The sequence below is a fragment of the Mixophyes fleayi genome, chromosome 11, assembly GCF_038048845.1.
Source record: "Mixophyes fleayi isolate aMixFle1 chromosome 11, aMixFle1.hap1, whole genome shotgun sequence".
In the NCBI taxonomy this organism is placed as follows: Eukaryota; Metazoa; Chordata; class Amphibia; order Anura; family Limnodynastidae; genus Mixophyes; species Mixophyes fleayi.
In genome coordinates, this window is record NC_134412.1 from 18939264 (window position 1) to 18962659 (window position 23396).

At 40.0% G+C, this 23396-nt stretch overlaps 1 protein-coding gene across 2 annotated transcripts in view; it reads left to right on the forward strand.

Moving 5' to 3' along the window:
- Positions 1–21531, forward strand: part of NECTIN2 (nectin cell adhesion molecule 2) — a 49081-nt gene extending 27550 nt beyond the window's left edge. The window contains exons 6-9 of one of the 2 annotated variants that reach the window (XM_075190737.1): positions 13609–13753; positions 14456–14513; positions 17969–18037; positions 20784–21531. In XM_075190737.1, coding sequence (XP_075046838.1) covers positions 13609–13753; positions 14456–14513; positions 17969–18037; positions 20784–20945 — 434 coding nt within the window. In that variant the 3' untranslated portion in view covers positions 20946–21531. Of the gene's footprint in view, positions 1–2358; positions 3446–13608; positions 13754–14455; positions 14514–17968; positions 18038–20783 lie in introns of those variants that run through there. The other variant, XM_075190736.1, reaches the window with a different exon arrangement.
- Positions 21532–23396: the final 1865 nt, after the last annotated feature.

A 23396-nucleotide genomic window follows, 5' to 3' on the forward strand; every position in this document is an offset into this window, starting at 1 on the left:
AGCACATCCTAAAACCTGTTTCCTCTACAGGTGAATAGCTTATGCCACGGCTCCAGTAACTCTCCGTTTCGATGAAAGTTAACCAGCCAGTTTGTTGGCCAAGGCACGGCGTAGAACCCTCAGCTGGTGCCGGGGACAGGCGTTCCTTGTACGGCACAGAGAAGCGCGCTAGTGCGCCTAGATTTGCAATACCTAGGTGCAATCAGATTCTAAATATCATTTATTTAGTACATTCTACAAAATGATAACTAGAATCTGATTGGTTGCTATAGGCAACATCTCCACTTTTTCAAACCCGCAGTTTAGTAAATATACCCCCCTGATGTCACCTCAGTCTCATGATGAACTTAAGACATTAGCTTGCACCGAGAAGTATTTTTCAAAGTGGTGCAAATCTGGGGCCAGATATTAAAGTCCTCTGGTTGTGGTACCCATGGCAACCAATCGGATATCTGCTCTTATTATCAGTAGCATCGGTTGCTTACTATAGGCTACAAGATGGAGCAGTTTCCACTTAGAGAAAATAAAAAAGAGCGCCATGACCAAATCACCATGAATTTCTATAGTAATGTGGCCCGTTACCTTATGAATCTTTTTTTTTTATTTTTTTATATGCTCTAGCTTGTACATTTCGGGTTTATATTTTTAGCATACACTTAGTTTTAGACATTTTACCATATTGTTTTTTGTTTTGTTTTTTTATTTTACCACAGAGAATCAAAATTAAACTTTATTGCTCAGTAACCTTTACAAATACAGACATTAGTGATCTATCTCTATCTCTCTCTCTCTCTCTCTCTCTCTCTCTCTCTCTCTCTATATATATATATATATATATATATATATATATATATATATATATATATATATATATATATATATATATATATATATATATATATATATATATATATATTTTTGTGGTGCTGCAATTGGCTCATCCAACTCTATTTGGATGTATATTTTTAGCTTTGCATTTTACTTTTTTTTTCTTGAGGACCATAGTTGGTTATATGATGATTCACTGTATTGCATTGTGACATTGTACTTAATATTAAATAAACAGGTTAGTATTTTGGAGGATAATATCCACTTTAAGCATCAACACCACTCCTGTTGAATAATTTATTCTTCAAGAATGGCACATTACATTGAACCGATTCTTGTTTAATAATACCAATAACACGGAGTGCTGTTCTTTTGAATGAACTCCTAGCGCTATAATTACCATACACTGTGAATTCAGGTTAAATACACTAAGGCAATATTATAAGAAGAATGAGTAGTTCCACTTACATTCAGCCTCCTCTTGTACTGTAATCATTCAATTTTACATAATGACTCTTAGAGCTAACCTGTTAATGCAGCGGCATGTTTTGGTTTAACCACACACCAGTGCCGAATAATCTGTACGGTATTCGGAGAACTTGGCGCTGGGGGGCAAACTTGACCCTTCAATGCAATGTTCTCATTTTTTGCATATGGATTGCAGTATTTTTTTTCCCTTCTCCCCCTCTCCCTTCCGATACAGAGCTATAAAAATTGTATGTAAGATTAGACACCATAGTTTTGTTGATAATTCAACCTTTTTCTAAAAACATTTCTTACTTTGTTATAGAGCTAGCTGGATATTGGGTTTTTAAGATGTGGTGTACCCACATATCCTAAAATTTAGCCCCCACATTTTCAGTTGTACAAGTACCACTTGATTTGAAAGTAGGTTATGGGTGGTGTGTGGGTGGAAAATTAGGAACGGCTATGGAGCCAAGTTTGGCCTCCTTATATCTCAGATTGAGGTGATCTCCTATAAGAAAATTGTCCCTTTTAAGTAATAAATGTTACTTTTGCCAAATCTGTCTAGAACCATTGGTTCCCTCCACATTGACATTTTGCTGAAATGTATTAATGATGTTGGTAACATTTTGTCAAGTGAGCACTTGGATATCTGAGAGTTTTCTGAAGTCTGCAGTGAGATTGTGAGCTTTATATACACTGCCAAGTACGCTGACGCTTTATATACAAGTGTTTTAATATATATTTTGAGTATGCAAGGGAGATATTCATGTTCCTATCGCAAGTGCATGTGGTATCAACCCATGTTTTTACCCTCACATGTGCATGAACAGGTTGAGAGATCCACCATCATTTTTAGGTCTTCATTATAAAGGAGAAGCCCGTAAGGGTACTCCGTACTGCATGTTTTGAGCTCTGAATTGTTCCACGCTGTTTTTGGCTTGTGCATGTTTTAGCATATAGTAGATCTATTATCATAGACTAATGTTGGAATGGGGAGGGGGGGAAAATGGTGTTTTTGTACTCAGGCAGGCTACAGAATTGCTGTGTTTCTCTCGTACCCAGAACATGCAATGCGGAAGCAGACAAACGCGGGAGCCATCGCCGGGGGGGTAATTGGGGGGATTCTGTTCCTGCTCCTTCTGGCCGCCATCATCTTCTTCATCATCAAGAGGGGAGGACTACACAGCAAGAAAGACCGTGGAACTTACAATCCAAAATCCAGAGTATTTGGCGCTGGTAAACCAGCTCAACAATTCACCTACCAAGATGACGACGAGTTGGACAAACCCCTCAAGTGCCTTGGACCCACGAGAGACAGTGGGCTAAGCCCCTCGCTAGGAGAGGAGGAGGAAGAAGAGGAAAGGATGAAATACAAAGTTCTTGAGGATGACGAGGAGGAAGAGAGATTTAATGAGGTGGGACCCATGTTGCAACTTAGACCTCATCCTCAGCTAGACTCTTATATTGATGATGACATGGAGTCACAGACCGATGGCTCCATCATCTCTAGGACTGCAGTATATGTGTGACACTCCCTATCGGAATTCTGTGTTTATTTTTCCATTCTCCGGCCACCTGGATTGCAGAGTGTGTATAATCTGCCCCAGTTTTATGAACTGTAGAGTATGTGTAACTCTACCCATCCCCCCCGTCCTACCACTCATCTGGATTTTATCTAACCTCATTCATGAGCCATCTGGACTGCAATGTACAATTTACCGTAAGAGTAATCCCCTTGTTTAAGTTCAATCTCCAATCAGGTATGTGCAACCCCACTCTCAATTTCAATAACTAGAATTGCAATGTAGACATATCCCCTGTACACAATCACCTGGACTACAATTCATTCAGATCCCCTTAGATCCTCCACCGCAGGACTGTTGAACAGTTAAAAATATTTACTTTACCATCCCTTCAGAGGCAGCAGTGTAATCCTAATTGTTCCTCTCCAGAGTATCTTGGACTATTGAGAGACTGTTTTGATGGACTTCCCTATCTCGCTGTACATTTTGGTTACCCCCTTATTATTTCAGGGGGCTGTGTACTGTGTATGGGAAGTCACTGTAAGCTTACACATGACCCTACTGTGTTAGGATGAGTGCACTGAAGGTTTATTGAAGGAGTTTGCACTAATAAAGAAATGAAGAGGGACTGATTTTTTATTTTTTTTTAAAAGGCTTAATATGAAGGAAATTAAACTTCAGTTTAATAGGAATGATTGGGAGGTTTTATCGTTTGATTTTATGCTATTATATATTTTTTTTGTATTTCTGTAAAAAAACAAAAAAAAACAAACCTAATTTTAATAAACATTAAGTAAAAAAAGATGCCTTGTCTATCAGACTAAACTTATTACAGATTCTGTCACTGGTTTTACGTTTATATTTTCCTGAATGTGCAAAGTTTGGCATCTGTCTGGAAAACAACAATGCAGTTTTTCCTTGTTCAGTAAAATGTTTTCTTATGTAATCTTTGGGTATTGATACTATAGCTTTGGGAATCATTTTTATTTTTATTTTGTTAACGTTTTAAATATTTTTTTGTTTTTAACCATATTTTACACTTGGGGGTATATTTACTAAACTGCTGGACTGAAAAAGTGGAGATGTTGCCTATAGCAACCAGATTCTAGTTATTTATTTAGTACATTCTACAAAATACCAGCTAGAATCTGATTGGTTGCTATAGGCAATATCTCCACTTTTTCAAACCCACAGTTTTTAGTAAATAAACCCCTGGGTATTGTACAAAGTGAACCTTTATGTCTCATTATTAATAAGCAGTGACACATTGCTTTAAACTCTAGTGCCACCTGGTGGACACATTGCCATAAAAAAAATAAGCATAATATGAATTATAGAAAATATTTAATTGTAATTACAAATCAAGTACTCTGAAGCATTCCCAAGCAGTTTTTTTTTTCTAAATAAAAATATTGGTCTGAGATGTTGCCAAAGTTTCTGAAGTCCAAATGTCCATTAATTTTTGAATGACAAAACAGTTTTCAATTTTAAATGCAGAGCCCATCTTCTAATTAACTACCGTTAGACATGCTTTAATGATTTCCTTCTCTGTGTAACCTGGATAAGTGACTTGGATGTATTGATAGGCACATATTTAAAGTGAACTTGTCAATATATGTCAATATTTCTCTTATTCACTGATACACAGAGAAGAATCTATTACCAGGCTACTTATTTCTTCAATTTATTTGTTGTGATGTACTGGCTGACTCCACTGTGTATAGGTGACTGGTGAAGTTTTGGAGAATAGAGGGTACTTGTTAATTATAAGGGCACCAATCTGTTGGCGCTTGCCCGTACATTCTAAAAGCTCTCAGCAGCTCAGACCGTAGATTCTATCTCTATTGTAGCTTCTATCCAGTTTATTGTTTTGGTGGGTAACACCCTAGAATCCAGGGTTGGATTTATTGTGGGGCTGTGTTCAGTGGGAGAGATTTGAAACCTGTTCTTGCTGAGCTGTTACCAGTTGATGGCTGGGAGTCTTTTGGATTGAACATTCCTGAAGGAAAGTAAAGCAAAAAAAATGAGTAACTTTGCACCTTGGCAAAGCCATGTTGCATTGTAGGGGGGAGGTAAATTTTAAAATGTGGGGGCAGATTTATAATTGGGATGGGGTATGTCCTAGAAAAAGTTTACATTTCAGTGTAAATATAAAGCTAACAAGTATTTATGTGCTACATGATAAAACGGCCAGTATTTAACTTTTGTGCAGAGTATTAAACTAATTTGAACCCTTTGCATTGTAACATGGTTTTGTCTAGGACCAAACTAACTCCTTTTTTTGCCTTCCTTTCCTTACTGAATCAACTCGTAGACGTAAACGACTGGCTCCATATAATTAACAAGTACTGAATACAGCGATGGCTTTGTATTTTATATGTAAAGACCGTTAACTTCATTACAAAAGATCATGCCTGTTTTGAAATGTAGCCAAGTTGAAACATTTTCGTCTATATGGTTAAACGACGTTCACTGTGTGGATATGGGTTCCACTGGACGTATTCAAAACCAGTATCGTCCAGCACAAAAATTTGTTTGGTCCTAAATCAGCAGTGTTTGTGTCCAACCTGTGTAATAACATGCGGTTTTGGGATTTTTAAACTAATATTGTCCTCTTCACATTGCAAGGTGTAGAAATGCATTAAGAACATTAGTAGCTCTCTGGGATAGTCTGAGGTAAGATTGTTAGATTTTTTTTTTTTTAATTTTTTTTTTAATTTTTTATATACACAGAACATGTGACCTATGTAATCAGAAATTGGCACTTGTTAATTATACAGGCACCATAATTGACACTAAAGACGAGCTGATCGCCATTTTCTTTTCCTCCACAGACACGCTGTCTGGAAGGGGGAATCATGTCTGTTCGTCACCTGTATAATTCACAAGTACCCAGAAAATCAGGTCCTTGTGTCGTTTGATTTTTCAGTACCTTAGAAAAATTAACCATCCAGGCAAAAATATTTTATGGACTGAACCAATATTCATGAGTTCATTAGGACCTTGTGATATGACTGACGTAAAGGACTGGTGAATTGACAGGATATTGGTTTAGCTCACAAAATGGCTGCCTCCAATATGTGACAGTGACTGGTCCCACTTTAAGAGAAAGTCATGGCATCTCCCAGTCAGCAAAGGCTAGGATTACAAAATGGATGAAAACCATTTAAATATTTTCCGTTTATCACTTTAAGATGAATTGATGCCTCTTACGTGGTGTCTTGACATAAGTGTTCACTTTTTGTCTTTTTAATCCCAACTAAAGATGAGCACATGATTTAAAGCAGAATTTCAGTTTCTTATAAACTGACTTGCTGGAAAACCTGCCATCATGGATCTTGCATCTTCTCCTTTGTCCCCCAGCCCACACCCTCAATCTGCAGCCATGTTAAAGTGAGCGCTTTAGGTGGTAAATATAGCTTTAACACGACACATAAAATGCAAGTGTGACCGCCTCCTATTGGTGGCATCAGGCTGACAAACCAGTATTTCCATCAGCTAGCTCTGATTACAGGTTAATTTGTAACTTGTAAAGACTGTTTATCTTCACTTAGTAGTTATGTCCTTGTTTTTAAAGTTAAATATTTGCAGGAAACTCTTATTAAAGTGATACTTGTCCTTTTTATAAAATAAATGACGTACACACAGCACAACGTCATTCTATAGTTTTAAGTAATTTTCATCTTCTCAATTCACTAAATATTTGCCTACTTCCCGTAGGGGAGGCCCTGGGGGTGAGTTCCAAGTGGCAAATCCAGGTGGAATGAGGACGCGGTTTGCTTAATCACGCCCTACTCCCTTTCTGCACAATGCCGAAACTTTGAAGCCGGTCATGTCATCGAAACACTGCCACGCCCGTTCCCTACTGGAATAGTATAGATCTGGGAGGGTCATGTACTCTGTCGGGAGTGTGGGAGAACTCCCCAAACTTGGGGAGTCTCCCGGACGTTCTGGGAGAGTCGGCAAGTATGATTGGCTAGGGACTTGTGACATCACTGAGATGCCTCAGTTGGGCCACTAGTTTTCTTAGCGAGTTATTAGACTGACTAATGGCCTACAAAACAAATGCCTCTACTGTGTGTAAGTGAGGAGTCCGTTGTAATCTGCTGTATTTGATTAGTTTAAACCACTGGATTTCCCACCACTCTAAGGGGCATATTCAATTCCGATCCGATCTGCGGTAACGCGCGTTACCGCGGAAAATGCGCAGTACTGCCGGTAATACGGTACCGCAATAACGCGGATTTTCGTACGCAGCCCTCTGGGCTGCAAACGAAAATCCACGTTATTGCGGTACCGCGGATTAGGTTCGCGGCCGTTCCGGCGCGATCCCGCGGATCGGAATTGAATATGCCCCTAAGTATTGTGCATACGCTGGTCACCCAATGAATCGCCTCCATTTTCCAGCATAAGTGATTTAGAACTCGAGCAATATTCTATTTTTGTGTCCTCTATGGAGGAGGCTTAAAACTACTATCCCTGATGTAGCTTTTGAACTTTGTAAAGCCCTTAGATCCAATGTATTGCTTATAAAGGGTGTGTAATATTATAAACGCCAATAATCCTTCATTATATTAAAGAAGCAACACTTGCCTTACCACTTACCACAGCTCAGTATCTATCATCATTTAGGGAGCTAAGAATTTCTGATCTTTACGGAATCTCTGCTGGCTGCTTTGTGCCCTATGGTTGTATACAGCAACTGTTTCCATGTAAACACTCTCTCTCTATTGCAGACTTCAGGCCTTTTATAGAACCAAACTGCTGGGATAAAAAAAAGAATTGTTCCAATTTATCAGATTATTTTATGGAACTGCCAAATATCTGTACGGCTCAAAATACTTTTTGTATTTGCATCATAGAGGAGAAGAGCTGTTTTTATCCTTGTACTTCTCACTTGCGTGTTTGAGCTTTTGCTGTCTGTTTCAATGATTTAGTCTATTAAGTCTCTTTTTTTTTTTTAACACTAATCAAACACTTCTAAGTGGATCTGACAATAGAAGCTGCTGCAGTTGCTTTCAGTATATCAGACCGCGTCTCGTTCTAGACCCAGCAGGAAAACTCATTGGCAGAACCTACAGTGACCTCCGAACTGCTAGTAACGAGCGCATGTCAAGTGCATGTACGCTTGACGTGTTTTCAATCACATTTTTACAAACCTTTTTATCTTGCAAAAAAAAAAAAGACCCAGGTGAATTCCTTAGATGGGATTTCTTTTAATAAATCCAACTGTAGGAACGTTCACTTAAGAAATACAGATATTCAAAATCGGGTTAAAACAATCCAGCTATTTCTTTTTCATTCTGTATAAAATACTATGCGAAATGTATAAAAATATCTGACTGTTATTTGGAACAGAAAAAAAAATGTTCTTCAGATCTCATGAGAGGTTCTTGAACTGATATATTCTGCAACATATCTGCCAGGGAGGAACCGGATGCCAGAACTTCGTGGATCACTAAGTTTTGTAGCCAAACTGATATTAAACACAATTGGGGCCATTAAAAAACTGTTCTACAATATTATAAAGGATTAGGTGTTTTCTATATTAATCACATTCTGTCGTTTTGTTTGATGTGCTGGTGTAGTCAACGCCTGGATTGGGCAGCACGGTGGCTCACTGGTTAGCACTTCTGCCTCACAGCACTGTGGTCATGAGTTCGATTCCCAACCATGGCCTTATCTGTGTGGAGTTTCTATGTTCTCCCTGTGTTTGTGTGGTTTTCATCCGGGTGCTCCGGTTTCCTCCCACATTTCAAAAACATACTTGTAGGTTAATTGGCTGCTATCAAATTGATCCTAGTCTGTGTGTTAGGGAAGTTAGACTGTAAGCCCCAATGGGGCAGGGACTGATGTGAATGAGTTCTCTGTACAGCGCTGCGGAATTAGTGGCGCTATATAAATAGCTGATGATGATTACACAGTTGCCTGTAGAACTAATACACAAATATGCAGAAAACACAGTGGTTCTTCAAATCTCTATAAAGGTTAATTGTCTTTCTATACTATGCCTAACATACAAGTTGACGTATGTACAAGTGCTATGAATACCATTAACAAATATATAATGTAAAAGTGCCAGACGTTTATTGAGATGAAAGACGTTGGAGATAACATTGTGATAGCAGTGACAGTTATTGTCCTATACACGTCACCCTTGCCAAGGAAGGGCACTGCTGTCCTTACTAATGCTGGGAGAGAGGACCAATGTCCAACGGTGGTCATGAGCGCTTTAGAGATGTAGCTGAGGTTTTTAATTCAATCCATGTGGCCATGCACTCTGCCAGCCTATTGCCCATACAAAGGGCCATCTCTTCTATCTCCATCATTTTGTTCAGTCAAGTAAGCCAATCCTTGGTGGATTTCCAGGGCAGGTATCGGTAAAAGGTGTAATAGCCTTGACCTCTTAATAAGTTTGGTTATGTATTTTGGTGACTGAGGTAAAGGAGAAGTCTGGCGGAAGCTGGGTTCCTGGTATTTCTGTCAAGTTGACAATACGTTTAGACTACATTGCGGTACCACCAAACATGTAGTACTGGCCGCATATCTGCTTCTCCAACTGGCTTGAAAAAGGAATGGGAAACCGTTCTTAAAACCTTCTGGTGTTTTGTACCACCATGTGAGGATCTTGAAGCTTGCCTACTGAATTATGTTGTTTGAGAGCATTTGTGTGAGTAATCTATATAGTTTAATATATTTGTCACACTGGTTTAAGGTAAGGGATACGTGAACATCTCATGCCTAGTGAAATATGTAGCCAGGTCATCCTGAGACGCAATATGGGCGTACCTGTACGATTTCTCCCAGCTAGACTCTTAAATGTTTATGGTGAAGACTTGAGGGATGGAGGGTAATGCCAGGGGTTGCCCCTCAGTGGCAGTAATGGAGAGGATAACCTTTTTGTTCTTTCAGTGTTTAGCAATACAAGGGCTGTAGGAGCAAAAATATGATGTTGCCTGACATTTTGGTGTTGACTTCGGTCATGGGGTCCCGTGCAGAGGGGTGTGTCCATCAGAGGCTTGCTCCAGTGGTATCCAGTCTGTCTGAGCCTTATTGTTTTATACAGGACATACAAATAGATAACGTTGTTGAGCTTTATATTACAACCTGAATATTAGAATTTACGTTTTATTGTCTTGTTTATTTGTATTATACATATGTTACTTTGCATAAGGTACTCCCTGAGGTGTTTACTGACTATATCAAGAAAATGGGGACTTCACATATCGTAATAATCAGCAATAACTGTATAAAACATAATGATGTAATTATGCTCCTATTATAATTTGCATATTTTGCAAGAATACCAATGTAATGATATTGACAATGCATAATGTTTCCTCCCACACTCCAAAAACATACTGATAGGTTGGCTGTTGACAAAATTAACCCTAGTTTGTGGTATGTTAGGGAATTTAGACTGTAAGCTCCAGTGCAGCAGGGACTGACGTGGCTGAAAAAATATTCTATGCCCAGCGCTGCGTATTTGGTGTCGCTATATAGATAAATAAATTAAGATGATCCTTCTAATTTAAACACTTTCTGTGCTGTGGTCACAGATTAAGCCCTTTTGGTTGCAGTTCATGGCAGATTCACTGTTATCTGCTGGAAGCTATTCAACTCTGTTTCCATAATTCACTAAAAAAGTGTGTGACGTGGGTGAAGTCCAGCTACACTGCTACATGTGTGGAGGATACATCCCAAAAATCAGTTAATGGAACATTCTGTATTTTAGGAGTAACTACATTTTGTGCTGATCATTGTAGTTTGTATTGAGGATGACCGTTTTTGCCATTGAGCTATTGCTACAGTATCTGTTTATGGAGCGGAATCCATTGTACCTAAAAAGACACAATTTTGAAATTGTAACTATGTTTGAAAGACTCCAAACCTTCATTCACAACATTATTAAATAAAAAAATATATATTTTCTTTATCCGACATAAATCAAATGGGAAAAAACTTACCCACCCACATTTTTCATTACCTCTGAAATGTCTTAATTGGACACCTCCCTGTATTGTTATATACTAGTATCTCAATAAATTCACTCAGGAGTAGCACGGTGGCTTAGTGGTTAGCAGTTCTGCCTCATAGCGCTGGGGTCATGAGTTCAATTACCGACCATGGCTTTATCTGTGTGGAGTTTGCATGTTCTCCCAGTGTTTGCGTGGGTTTCCTCCGGGTGTTCCAGTTTCCTCCCACACTCCAAAAACATACTAGTAGGTTAATTGGCTGTTATCAAAATTGACCCTAATCTGTGTGTGTGTGTGTGTGTGTGTGTGTGTTAGGGGATTTAGACTGTAAGCGCCAATGTGCCAGTCATTTAAGGGTGATTGGCCCAGTGTAGCAGAAAACACTGGAAGTTTCGCTTCAACATTCTAGAGTTCTAGATGAATTGTGACTCCCTCTTTAGACTTCTCATATATGTTCCCAGTGTACATTATTTTTCTGTACAGCACTTTCTCATTGGATCAATTTTCCCACTTTTATTAACCCTCTCTTACTGCCGCAAATATGGAATATGGATGTTCATATACTTAACCCTGCTACACTGTCCTATGCTATCTGCCACTTCTAAACAAAGACGTCATTCAAGAGAACTAACCCGTACAATGCAGAGTTTCTACCTAAACACAAAGTCCTCATTCATACATGTTTGAAGCGTGTAACGCTGGCACGTACAGCGGTTAGACGTGTGACAGGCAGGCACGTAGCACGCGTGTCAGCCCTCTATTCTGATCACATGGGCACTGATATGCTCTATGAGTTCATAGAATGTTAGTGTGGCATGATATTGGTTTTTACACTGCCTGCATTGTGCATGTAAGCTCTGATCTCCAAAGCTCACACCCACGTGTCATTAAACTAAGCCACGCATGCCAACATGCGTTCATTCAGATTTTATGTGGAATTTGTGGACATATGCTTTCAGTGTGGTCATGTGACTACCACACACGCGACAAGTATGATCCGTGACGATCAAAGGCCAATTGCATTTTCAGCTGAGAACGATGGAAATCCATTAAGTGTTTCATTATTCTAGGTCATCATTGCTAGCTTGCAGCTATCTACACACTGAAGATTAAAATTCTACATTGAAGATTTATTTCACACACTGGTTAAGCACATGTGAATGGATTTGAAAATGAAAGCCATTATACCAAACAGGACAATACAAATTTGAATTGAACTCTGCTTTGTCCATTTCAGTGTCTCTAAATGGGGACGTATTGTAAATGCGGTGAGATGTGGTTAAGAAGCGTATGCAAAAGTGGAGGTGTTGCCCATAGCAACCAATCAGATTCTAGCTATCGTGTATGTAGTACATTCTAGAAAATGATAGCTAGAATCTGATTGGTTGCTATGGGCAATACCTCCACTTTTTTCTTTTAAGAAGGTTTGATAAATCTACCCCTAAGTATACTAAGCTGACGCGTAAGAGACCCATTGCTTCAGTGGCTAGCGCTGGCTAAATTTTATAAAATGGAAGGACAAGACCCACACAGGTAAGTGTATGTCACTCTATGCGAAGAATGAGGTATTGCAGTGATTTTATTAATCTATTTTCTTACCATTATTACCAATCCCATAGGAGTAATTGTATAGACATGTATTTGCCTCATAAGCCTTAATTTACCAAATGGAGCACTTAGGCCATATTTTGTTTTTACATTGTTCGTTTTTTATTAATATTTAATATTTATTTATAAGGCGCTACAAGGCATCCGCAGCGCCGTACAGAGACAAACAAAATCACATTACAATGGGAGACAGCACAGTACAGTAAACACAGCAACTCAGTACGCTCAATGCACAGCTAGAGAGGGCGGGGAAGGGGGAGGGAGGATCCGCAAACGACGGGGCCCAAGAAGGGGGGCGCGGAAGACAGGGAGACCCCCAGGGGGGAGGAGGGAGCGAAAGTGGACGTGGGGTGGAGGACCTTTGAGGAGGAGGGCTAAGTAGCTGGAGAGCAGAGTTAGAAGTGGTGGAAACAGGAGGAGAGATGGCCCTGCTCAGAGGAGCGTACAATCTAAATCTAAATCGTACAATCGTTTGCTTCTATTGTCTGATAGATCCTGTTTGTAGTTTTGTAAGGCAGGACATGCTTTATCATTGGTTATTTCCCGTTTTATTTTGTTCCCTTCTAAAGTAGAACACAGAATATGTTTTTCTTATGATGGATTTTTACACGGTTTTGTTAATATTTCAGAAACCTGTGTTTTTGTTTTTTGTTTTTTTTCTTTCAGTTTTGCTGCTTTGATGGTTTACTTAAACGTAATTCATTGTATTTAATTATATTTTATATCTATTTGCTGTTGAAGTGGAAATAAGAGAAGTAGAGACATTCCAACACATTGGGGTATATTTACTAAACAGCAGGCTTGAAAAACTGTAGATGTTGCCTATAGCAACCAATCAGATTCTAGCTATCATTTATTTAGTACATTCTACAAAATGACAGCTAGAATCTGATTGGTTGCTATAAGCAGCATCTGCACTTTTTCAAACTCACAGCTTGATAAATTTACCCCCTTGTGTTCTATACATTTTAGAAGAACCCATTTTGAAAAACCTTTTATGTATTGGCTTTGGATTAATTGGTGGTTTAACCTATTAATAGATGTCCTGGAGGATTTTTGAAGGCGTACATCCTGAACCTCCAACCATCAGTACGTCAGTGTCTGTCCTCTAACCTGGTTTTAGATGATAGGCGCGTTGTATATGAACGCACAAGGCCAGACAAGTGAATGTGGTTATGACGTTTCCGGTCTTTCTTTTAACGCAGAAAAGCCCAACACATCTGGAGCTGGTGCCACCGGTGGGATCATTGGGGGAATCATTGCCGGTATTGTGGGTGTGGCAGTAGTGGGCACAGTCATCATGATCTGCCGACAGCAGCGGAGGAACGCGACCACCAAAGATGAAGAAGAGTGAGTACAAAGAGACCTCAATCAGCTCATTTTGTCTTTTCAGTATCTAGCTGGTCACTTACCGGTTATTGTGACTCATCGGACACACTGATATGCAGACACCCGTTCCGCACTAGCCCCCAGTATATCTGATACCTCTAGTGCTTATTCTCACTGTCCAATTCCCCTAGGTCATCTGTGCCAATTATGGTCTTTAGTAATCAAGTCATTATATCTCCCCCTGGGCATAGTTCAGCATTATCAAGTATAGTTACAGCACAAACCCATTTCCCCGTTACCATTCTTTAATCGCGTGCCCTGTCTTTCAAAATCTTTTCAGCCTTCAGAGTTCTTCATTATATAGATATGGAGACTTGCCTTTGCTCATTTTTGGCAGGGTCCTAGTACTTAGTGACCGGAGACCTCTGCTGGTCAGCCCTTGTAATGACCTCTGACTGCCGGAGGAGGGAGTGACCCAATGCATAACTAGAAATGACGGCCAGCTACTGATTTTCCATGACTGCCCAATCAGGAGAGGGCTTTCAATCTAGGTGTGCGCTGGATCCTCTGCTGGTTAGTGATGATTACAGGTTCCAGCAGTGATCCCTAGTAAATATACCACTTTTTTCCTCCTTAACCAGACCTCATTCCCCATTATTCATCTTCTATTTTCCTTTTCTATAGTAATTGTATCGCTCACTGTTTGTTTTCCTGTTCCATTAGGTTTGAGGGGCCACCAGCATATAAACCACCCCCTCCATCTGTTAAACAGACTGAGAAGGTAAGGAAAGCAGCAATATTTATTCCACTTTGCACCACACATTGCAAAAAAATCAAAACAAAAATGTAGACGGTACTTGCCCTTTAACAATAATCCTCTTGCTCTTTAATCTCCCATCCCATATGGTTCTCTGGGAGTCACGTCTTAGTACGACATCTGTGCCCTGCCATCTGAAACGTGCTATTTAAATTCTCTGGAGTTTTTACTGTAGGTATTTTATTCAGCTAACCTTAGTGATTTGTTTGTTTTTTTTGCCCACCTGCATTGTTCTCTTTGTTGGGGAACCACAAGTCCCAGCATTGCATGTAGTGGGTTTCAAATCTATTAACATCAGGCAGAAAATGCGGAGGTGTGCAGAAGTCACCCTCTGAGTAAGGATTTATGTGTTGTAGGTAATGTTAAGACAAAATTAACAAACAAGATAGCTAGGGGTGTAATTGACAAAAATGACCTTTTGAGTCTATTAGAAAAAATAACCATAGAATAAAAAGTCGGCATAATGGATTTATTCTTTAAAAGTTCTCGTGCTATCACTCAAGACAGAAATTTTATAGGTTGCGAATGACTAGGATCTAAGCCCCATTATGTCTTCAATCTTCAACTCAGAATGTTCTCTGTTTGGAAGTGGGCGGAGATAGAACAATCGGTAGCCAATCAGATCATCAGAACACTCACAGCATTTCAGAAGTTGGGTACTGATCTTGCGCTAAATACGAACAGAGCTTAAAGTCCAGAGATTCATTGTCCCTGTTTGCAAAGTCTATCGCTGGACCACTGCTGCTTTACCCTGGGGTCCTGGAGAACCCCCCCATTTACTATATATGTACAAGAAAAGGAATTATTTTAAATTTATTTAAAACAAATTAAGTTTACCTAAGCCTAACCGATTCTGTAGCGGCCGCTTAATAAATGCTGGAAAGAACACAGTGCCTTTATTAGTCAGGCAGGAATTTTTTTCTTTTCCTTAGTGACTGGATTTAAAGGTACAAAGTCCACTTCTGTCCTGTTTCATTACTGTATAACTATATGTGACCAGCGCACCTAGATTACCACGCAGATTTGTCATCTACAGCCGTGGTTCTCAAGTGCCCAACTCCCTGTAAGTGCATATTTTACAGATTTCCTCACATGGAAGAATCGCTGGTCTACACTAATCTCAGAGGAGTTTTGAAACTGGAGATTTCATCGAGAAATGCACAAATAGAAATACAACCTTAACGCCAGACATCTGTTCCATAAATATGTTTATTTTTAATAAACTCCTTAGGGACCGTTTGGTCTGAGCGAATGTTTCTATTCATCCTAGAATCTGGTGTATCTACACCGGCAAATGTATAGAAAGGTCCTGTAGGATTTGGGAATGCAACATTCCAACGGGCTTGATTTAAAAAAAAAAAAAAAAAAAAAAGATTTTGAGGTGTAAAAGAGCCCACCCCTGTCATAGCTGTTAAATGTAGTCAGAGGATTTATTTTTTTATTTTTTAATTAGTTAAGTTTATTAAGTTGCGTGATCCAGTGGTAGTCATGTTATCGATACTGATAACAGCGACAGTTCGTGTAACGACATGACATGTCCGATGCGGACATGCCCGACAAAGAAATAAACTTGCCATAATAATGACACCTCAACTATCAGACAGTATTTTCTTACATTCCGAACACAACAAATCATGACACTGTGTTTTGATCTGATTTCAAACAGCAACTGTCCTATTACTGGCTTTAAAGTGGCAATGCTGGGTCCCGCCACTTAACTTATCTACACAAGTGTTATGGTTAGGAATTGGATAGAGTTACAGACCGGGACGCGACATTGCCACTTTAAAACCAGTAATAGGACAGTCTCTATTTGAAATGACGTCAAAACGCTGTGCCGTGATTTGTTGTGTTCGGAATGTAAGAAAACGCTGTCTGATGCTTGAGTTGTCCTCAATATGGTGAGTCTATATTTCTTTATTGTCATCCATGTCCGTATCGGACACATCATGTCGTTACACTAACTGTCGGTGTTATCAGTATCGTGTAAACGTACCCAACCCACTTGATCACAGACCATCAGACTAAGCAGATCAGAATGATAATAATATATTTGTCCATATGTTTTAAGCAATAATCTTGGCACCCTAGAGGGACGTTTAGTTTAGCATTTACACTGATTGGATAACTCCTTAATTACGTGCACTCAGAGAATGTGCTTCATTAACAACAATGTGTTAAACTGAGGCCCTGCCCTGCCTCAGAGGTTTGGAAACACTGATTCTCTTATCATTGTTTTTCTAAATAAACACAAAGACAAAACAGTGCGGCCTTGCAAAGCGTACATTCCATGAAGCATGAAAGTCATAAACATTTCTTGCAAAATATAGTTTAATTAAAAGCTGTAGCATATAAATACCATCATGGCTGTAGCATATAAATACCATCATGGCTGCACCATTTTGTAATCTGAATAGTCAAACAATTCTACATCACCCCCGAGGTTACCATGAGGTCACCAGAGTATAAGCCATTAACCACTTAAGTACCAGAAGGATTTTGTATTTCAATCACAAGACCTATTTACTTTTTTGATTCGTGAGGCTCACCAAGAAATTTTTGTTTTTCTTTACTTTATACAACTTTTTTTTTTTTTTTTTTTTGCCTTAAAAAACAAAACAAAAAAAATGCTTTCTTTTGATAAAAAGTTGGGACAAATAATATTTTTATTATAAATGCAGCAGAGAGGGATTCAAAATAGCGGTAGGACAAAAACCCTTTAGATTCTGCCAAAGGGTAGGTTCAGAAACTCAGTGCAACCCAATGAATATACAGCAAACATTAATTTCCTAGTTTACAGGAATCTAAACATATCGGAAATAGAAGATCTCAGTCATATAGGGGCAAGGTCTCCCATGTGATACCACTAACAGACCCAATGTAAGCTGGCTACTCCTAGTTTCAGTTTGCCTGTGTCTTTGTGCAGGCTCAAAGTGGGGGAGGCTAGAATCGGGTTTTCTCCCTTTCCCAGAGCCTGCCTGACATTACCGGAAGTCCTAATGACGCATTAGAAATCACATGATGGACATAAACGGTGTTCTATTTGAATGCTATATGCTTGTGTTGCAATGTTGGGGACCAAGGACCCAAAAAAGATATCTAATGACAGAAGGAATCAGGTGATTGCAGCACACAGTACTCCTCTCAATGGAATTCATGAATGACCTTTTGGAGATATGACCTTTCTAAAATATTTATTAATATCCACTTGGTATGAAGAAGTTAATTAAAACCAAAATGAGCCAACTAGATGGATCATTAATCAACAATCTATTCCTACACCTCTCATAATCTATAATTGTGCATTTCATAAAATAGGATGTCCTAAAGATGAATTACTGTTACACACGCTACTAATTCCTCATGGGGAGACCTAATGTATAAGAAATTGAAAGTCAAATATGATCTTGTTTTCTCAGTTTGCAGGAGAGGAGATTCCATTGAAGAGCCCCCCACAGCTAGCTGAGATCACGCATGAGCAGGAAATGGTAATGAATTAGAGTAAACGTAGCACATGCCATCTCTCCTCAATTAGGCTGGGTACACACTGCAGAAAATTTCTCCATTTACGACATCTTAAATGATTTTACAAACGACACAAGAAAAACAAAAAAAGTCTCCATCAGCAGCCGATTCATGTGTACACACTATACACATTTTACCATCAGATCTGTGCTCTTCATCTGTCATAACCATCGGCTGAAAACCTGGTGATTCTGCACAGACCATAGAGATCTATGGACATTATCAGTCTTGAATGCGTACACACTGCAGAATTGAAGCAACCTTGTTCCATCGTTGAACAAGATTTTTAGTTCGATTTAAAAATCAAATAAAACGATACGAAGGTGCTTTTGGAACGATAATCGTTCATCGTTGGAGCGTACACACTAATGTGACATTGCGCCGAACGGACGTTTATCGTGTGATTGGCTCCATAATCTGATGAAAACACTGCAGTGTGCACCCACCCTTGGATGGGGAATTCCACATTCAAAGGATTCTATTGTCCGAGCAGATTTGTTTATTTCTGTTGACCTTATATATGACTACAGATCCCCTGAGTAGATTACAATCACATCCAACCCGGTGACCTCACCTTATCTGTCTTATCCGCAGAGAAACAAAAATAAACAAATCTGCCTTCACAATAGATTTCTCTGAAGGGGGCGACTCCAGCCCCCCCCTCCCCATCTTTTAAGAAACTCTGGTGCTGAGTATTCAGTGCAAAAAGAAATGTATGTGAGTAAATGTACAGACTGCAACCAGCCCTGTCTAACTGTCCCGTATCCTGGGGAACTGTGACATTTACATAGTAACAGAGCAGATCTATACTATTCTGCAGAAATTCATTATTTATCACCAAGTTATCTGTGTGTAATCTATTAATTAGTAGATGTCTGGTCTTTGTATAATTATGTTTAGTTTAGTAATGTATGATGTATTATATTATGCATCGTTGCTGTCTGTGTGTTGTATACTACTGTAATTTTTTTACAGCGCCTGATAGAGATAATAATAATAATTAATAATACAATATTATCCTTTTGTTCTCTTGTGCCAGCATGTCCCGCAATGCTGTACAATGAGGAAGGAACATTGTATGAATCACAATATTACAAATAACGAACCAGAAGGTTACAGAGCTCTGCTTCAATTGCCGGTGATGTGGCGAGCAGACATCACCGCGAAGACCGGCGCGCACGTTGCCGGACAGTACTGTAGGAATCTCTGCTCATTTTTCTGCTCACCTCTTCGGGGTATGAGAAAAAATGAGCAGAGGTTCTTGTAAAAAATCTCCGAAGCGAAGTGGCCCTGTGGGCGTTCAGAAGACATCTCACGCCACATTGCCAGCAATTAAATCTCCCACTTAGGGGGGTATTCAATTGTTCATCCGGACCGCTGAAAAACTCGCGCTCTAAAACTATTACCGTTAATACGGTAATATTGCGCGTAAAAACCGTTCATACGGTAATTTACTCGCTGAATTTCAGCTCGCAGCTCAGGGAGCTTCGAGCTGAAATTCAGCGAGTAATTACCCTATTAACGGTAATAGTTTTAGAGCGCAAGTTTTTCGGCGGTCCGGACGAACAATTGAATACCCCCCTAAGAGTGTTAGTACTACAAGGAGTCAATGTTATCAATCAGTATCTATGTGGTTTACTGGTTTATTCAACCCAGTCTTCATATATTGGTGTATAGGGCTTGAGTCATTAAGGAAAGTAAGGCAAAAAAGAGTAAATTTTCTCCGGGACAAACCATGTTACAATGCAAGGGGTGCAAATTAGTTAATTATTTTGTACATAAGTTAAATACTGGCTGCTTTTTCATTTAGCAAAAAAATACCTGAAAGCTTTATTTCTACACTGAAATGTAAAGTTCATCCAGGACATGCCCTACCCCAACTATAAACCTATCCCCCACATTTTAAATTTACCTTCCCCCTACAATGCAACATGGTTTTGCCCAGGAGCAAAGTTACTCCTTTTTATGGTTTTACTCTCCATCATCATCATCATCATCATCAACATTTATTTATATAGCGCCAGCAAATTCCATAGCGCTTTACAATTGGGAACAAACATTAATAAGACAATACTGGGTAATACATACAGACAGAGCGGTAAGAGAACCCTGCTCGCAAGCTTACAATCTATAGACTTAATTGATATCTTCAAGGGCAACAGAAATAAACAAATCTGGCTGGATAATTCAGTTATCTGAGGATGGGACATTCCCTTTAAACTCACCATTAATGTGCCCGCACCACTTAACCTTTGCCTATGATCTTGAGTCTGGATAATGTCAACATGATGTGTATTCAAAGATACCAAAGTAAAACGTACTTCACCTTTGTTTGCATCGTCGTCATTTATTTATATAGCGCCACCAGTTCCGCAGCGTTGTACAGAGAATATTTGCCACGCACATCAGCAGAAGTAGCACTTTTCAAATTTCACATATAGCTATATCGATAAGTAAAGACAAACAAGGAGTAGGTTCATTGGCTACTATCAAATTGACCTTAGTCTCTCTCGGTCTGTCTGTGTGTGTGTGTTAGGGAATTTAGACTGTTGGCTCCTATGGGGCAGGGACTGATGTGAGTGAGTTCTCTGTACAGCGCTGTGGAATTAGCTGCGCTATATAAATAGCTGATGATGAGGGAGATGTGCTAGTCCAGAACCTTGTCTCCTTTTTACTATAAATCTATTAACTCCAGTTGTCTCTTTCTAGACGCCCCCCAAGTACACGCAGACCCCAGAACCTTGGCACCATCCATTTGAAGATGATTACATGGAACAAGAGAACCCCATTTACAATGAATTCTCCCCCCCAGAAAGCGATCTTCGGAGAGAAGAACAAGGCTTTGTGATGTCTCCCGCCGTGTACGTGTGAGGAACATGACCACCTATAGAGAGAGAACATGCTCTTAGAATCTCTGAAACACACTGTCCTGGGAGATGTAGGTTTATGTCCAATTAGTGCTGGAAGATGTTGGTTTATATAGACACTACGGTCTGAACTTTGGTTAGCGCTGCGGCGTCGGATGATCTACAAACACTACAGAACTTGAATGTTCCATGTTTATATATGAAAAACATTGTATTGAGTGCCAATGCTTAGGCCCTACAAACAAGACAGATATGCATGAAATGATGTTACATATGGAGACGGTGTGTACGCAGTGACATGCTACGTGGTTATAGACCACGTTGTGCATATCACGGAGGGTAAGAGGGTTTGTATTTGACTGTGACAATATATATACAGTACGTAAAACACTGTGATATATTTATAGGGGAGTGGTGAGTATCCAGAGGGTGTGTCTGTGGGGGTATCTGGGTGTAAATGTGTAATATGTGGGTTTATTACATATATACTTTTAATACTGTGATGAAGTATCCAAGCTCTGTGAGTCCTGTTCAATTTCTACTGTCTATTTTTGATAATTCATTAAATCTTTTTATAGTATTGTGAGAAATGTATAGTTTTTTTTTTTCCTGACTGGTGTAAAAAGCGCTCCTACTGTGCGAACACTATACCCCCTGTAGACAGCTTCATCTGCCTGGTGGTAAAACTGTCATCTTCATATCCTTGTAGAGAAATGTACGGAGAGATCTTGTACCTGGCAGGCGCAGTATGGTCTTACTCAGATGCAGTCCATCGCACTCCGTTAGTGATACGCTGCGTTAACCTCCTAAGTCCAGGAAAGAACGTCTGTTTGTCTATTACAGGCCTGTCCAACCTGCGGCCCTCCAGATGTTGTGAAACTACAAGTCCCAGCATGCCCTTCCAGCTATCAACTGGTTGTCTACCGGCAAAGCATGCTGGGGCTTGTAGTTTCACAACACCTGGAGGGCCGCAGGTTGGACAGGCCTGGTCTATCAGGTAACCTGTCTATCTGATGGGAAAACAGTCCAAAGCTGCCTAGATCTGCATCGTAAAGCCAGGGTAAACATAGTGGGTGCCCAATTCAGGGTGAGACGTACGCCCGCTTGCGCAGCATATCTTTGCGTTTTTCTTTAGCAATGCGCATGCTTAGAAAGTGAACGTACGCAACAGCAGCTAGTCAGACTTGCGACTTTTTGACACGTACGTCTCTTTACACCCGAAATAGCGGGAAGGGGGGAGGGAAGGGTCTACAATAGGCAATGTATAGTAAAGGGGCGATCCAGCAATTGCGTACGGATTCAGACGTGGACGTAGACGCAGATATGACTCTCTTTTATTTGCGGGTGGTCGTTGGCAAGTGTAAGTAGCGGATGAGGATGATGGCGAACATCTGAACTAGCCAACTGCTTGTAGTTTAAGATTTGCGACTGTTTCGCAGACGCTTATTGAGACATAAGTAGTTGCTTGGACAGGTTGCACCTGCTACTTATTCAGACCTGATGCATCTTAAGCTCTGAATATGACGTGTATATACGCACACACGTGCGTGCAGTGTTTTCATCCGCATGTCACCCGTACTCTGGCGCCCCACTCTGAATCAGGCCCTGGAACAATAATGAACGTTAAAGAAGGAAAAGTTCTCATTTGCATGAGCCCTATTGCTGCACAAGGAAAGGTTCCTGAAAGTGGTTACAGTAGAAAGAATGTTTCGGACCATCGTAACAAACAGGTTCAGCAGCTGTGTACTTGCTTTGCCGTTGGATTTGGTTTATGACATACTTGCCGTCTTTAGCAGCGAGATCTCCAGGAGGGGATGTCTCGCAGCTGCGTCCTTGGGTGCGTGGCCACGTGAATCGCCGTCCCTCTGCTAAACGTTACTAATTTCAGCCTATTACAGCAGGGGGTGGGGCCAGGATGCCGCAATTAGCCCCACCCCCACCCACTTTACTAATGAAGTGGGCAGCATGCAGGAGGTTTGCCTGCTCTCCCGGGAGTCCGGGAGAACTCCTAAAAACTCGAGTCTCCTGGGCATTCCAAGAGAGTAGGAAACTACGGTTTATGGACTAGACAACCTAGGCCAGTGCCCAGGATTAAGTCTCAGTAACATAGTTCTTACTTTCTGAATTATTTGATTTTTTTAATACACAAGTGGGTAGTGCATTGCAGTATTTTGATTTATTTAAGGATTCATTGTCCATCACAACTCCTAGGGGTATATTTATTAAACTGCAGGTTTGAAAAAGTGGAGATGTTTTCTTAAACACGCAGTTTAGTAAATATACCTCCTAGTTCTCGTACACTACTACCAAGTAAAATATTTCACTAATGTGCCCTTCCTCCTAGCCCCAGCCCCGTGGTCTACTACAGTACATGCAGCCGGTTCTTCTAGGGCTTTGCCAAATCTGTAATAGCGAGCTGGCTAACTAGCTAAAGCTAACCATTTTTAAATGGCAG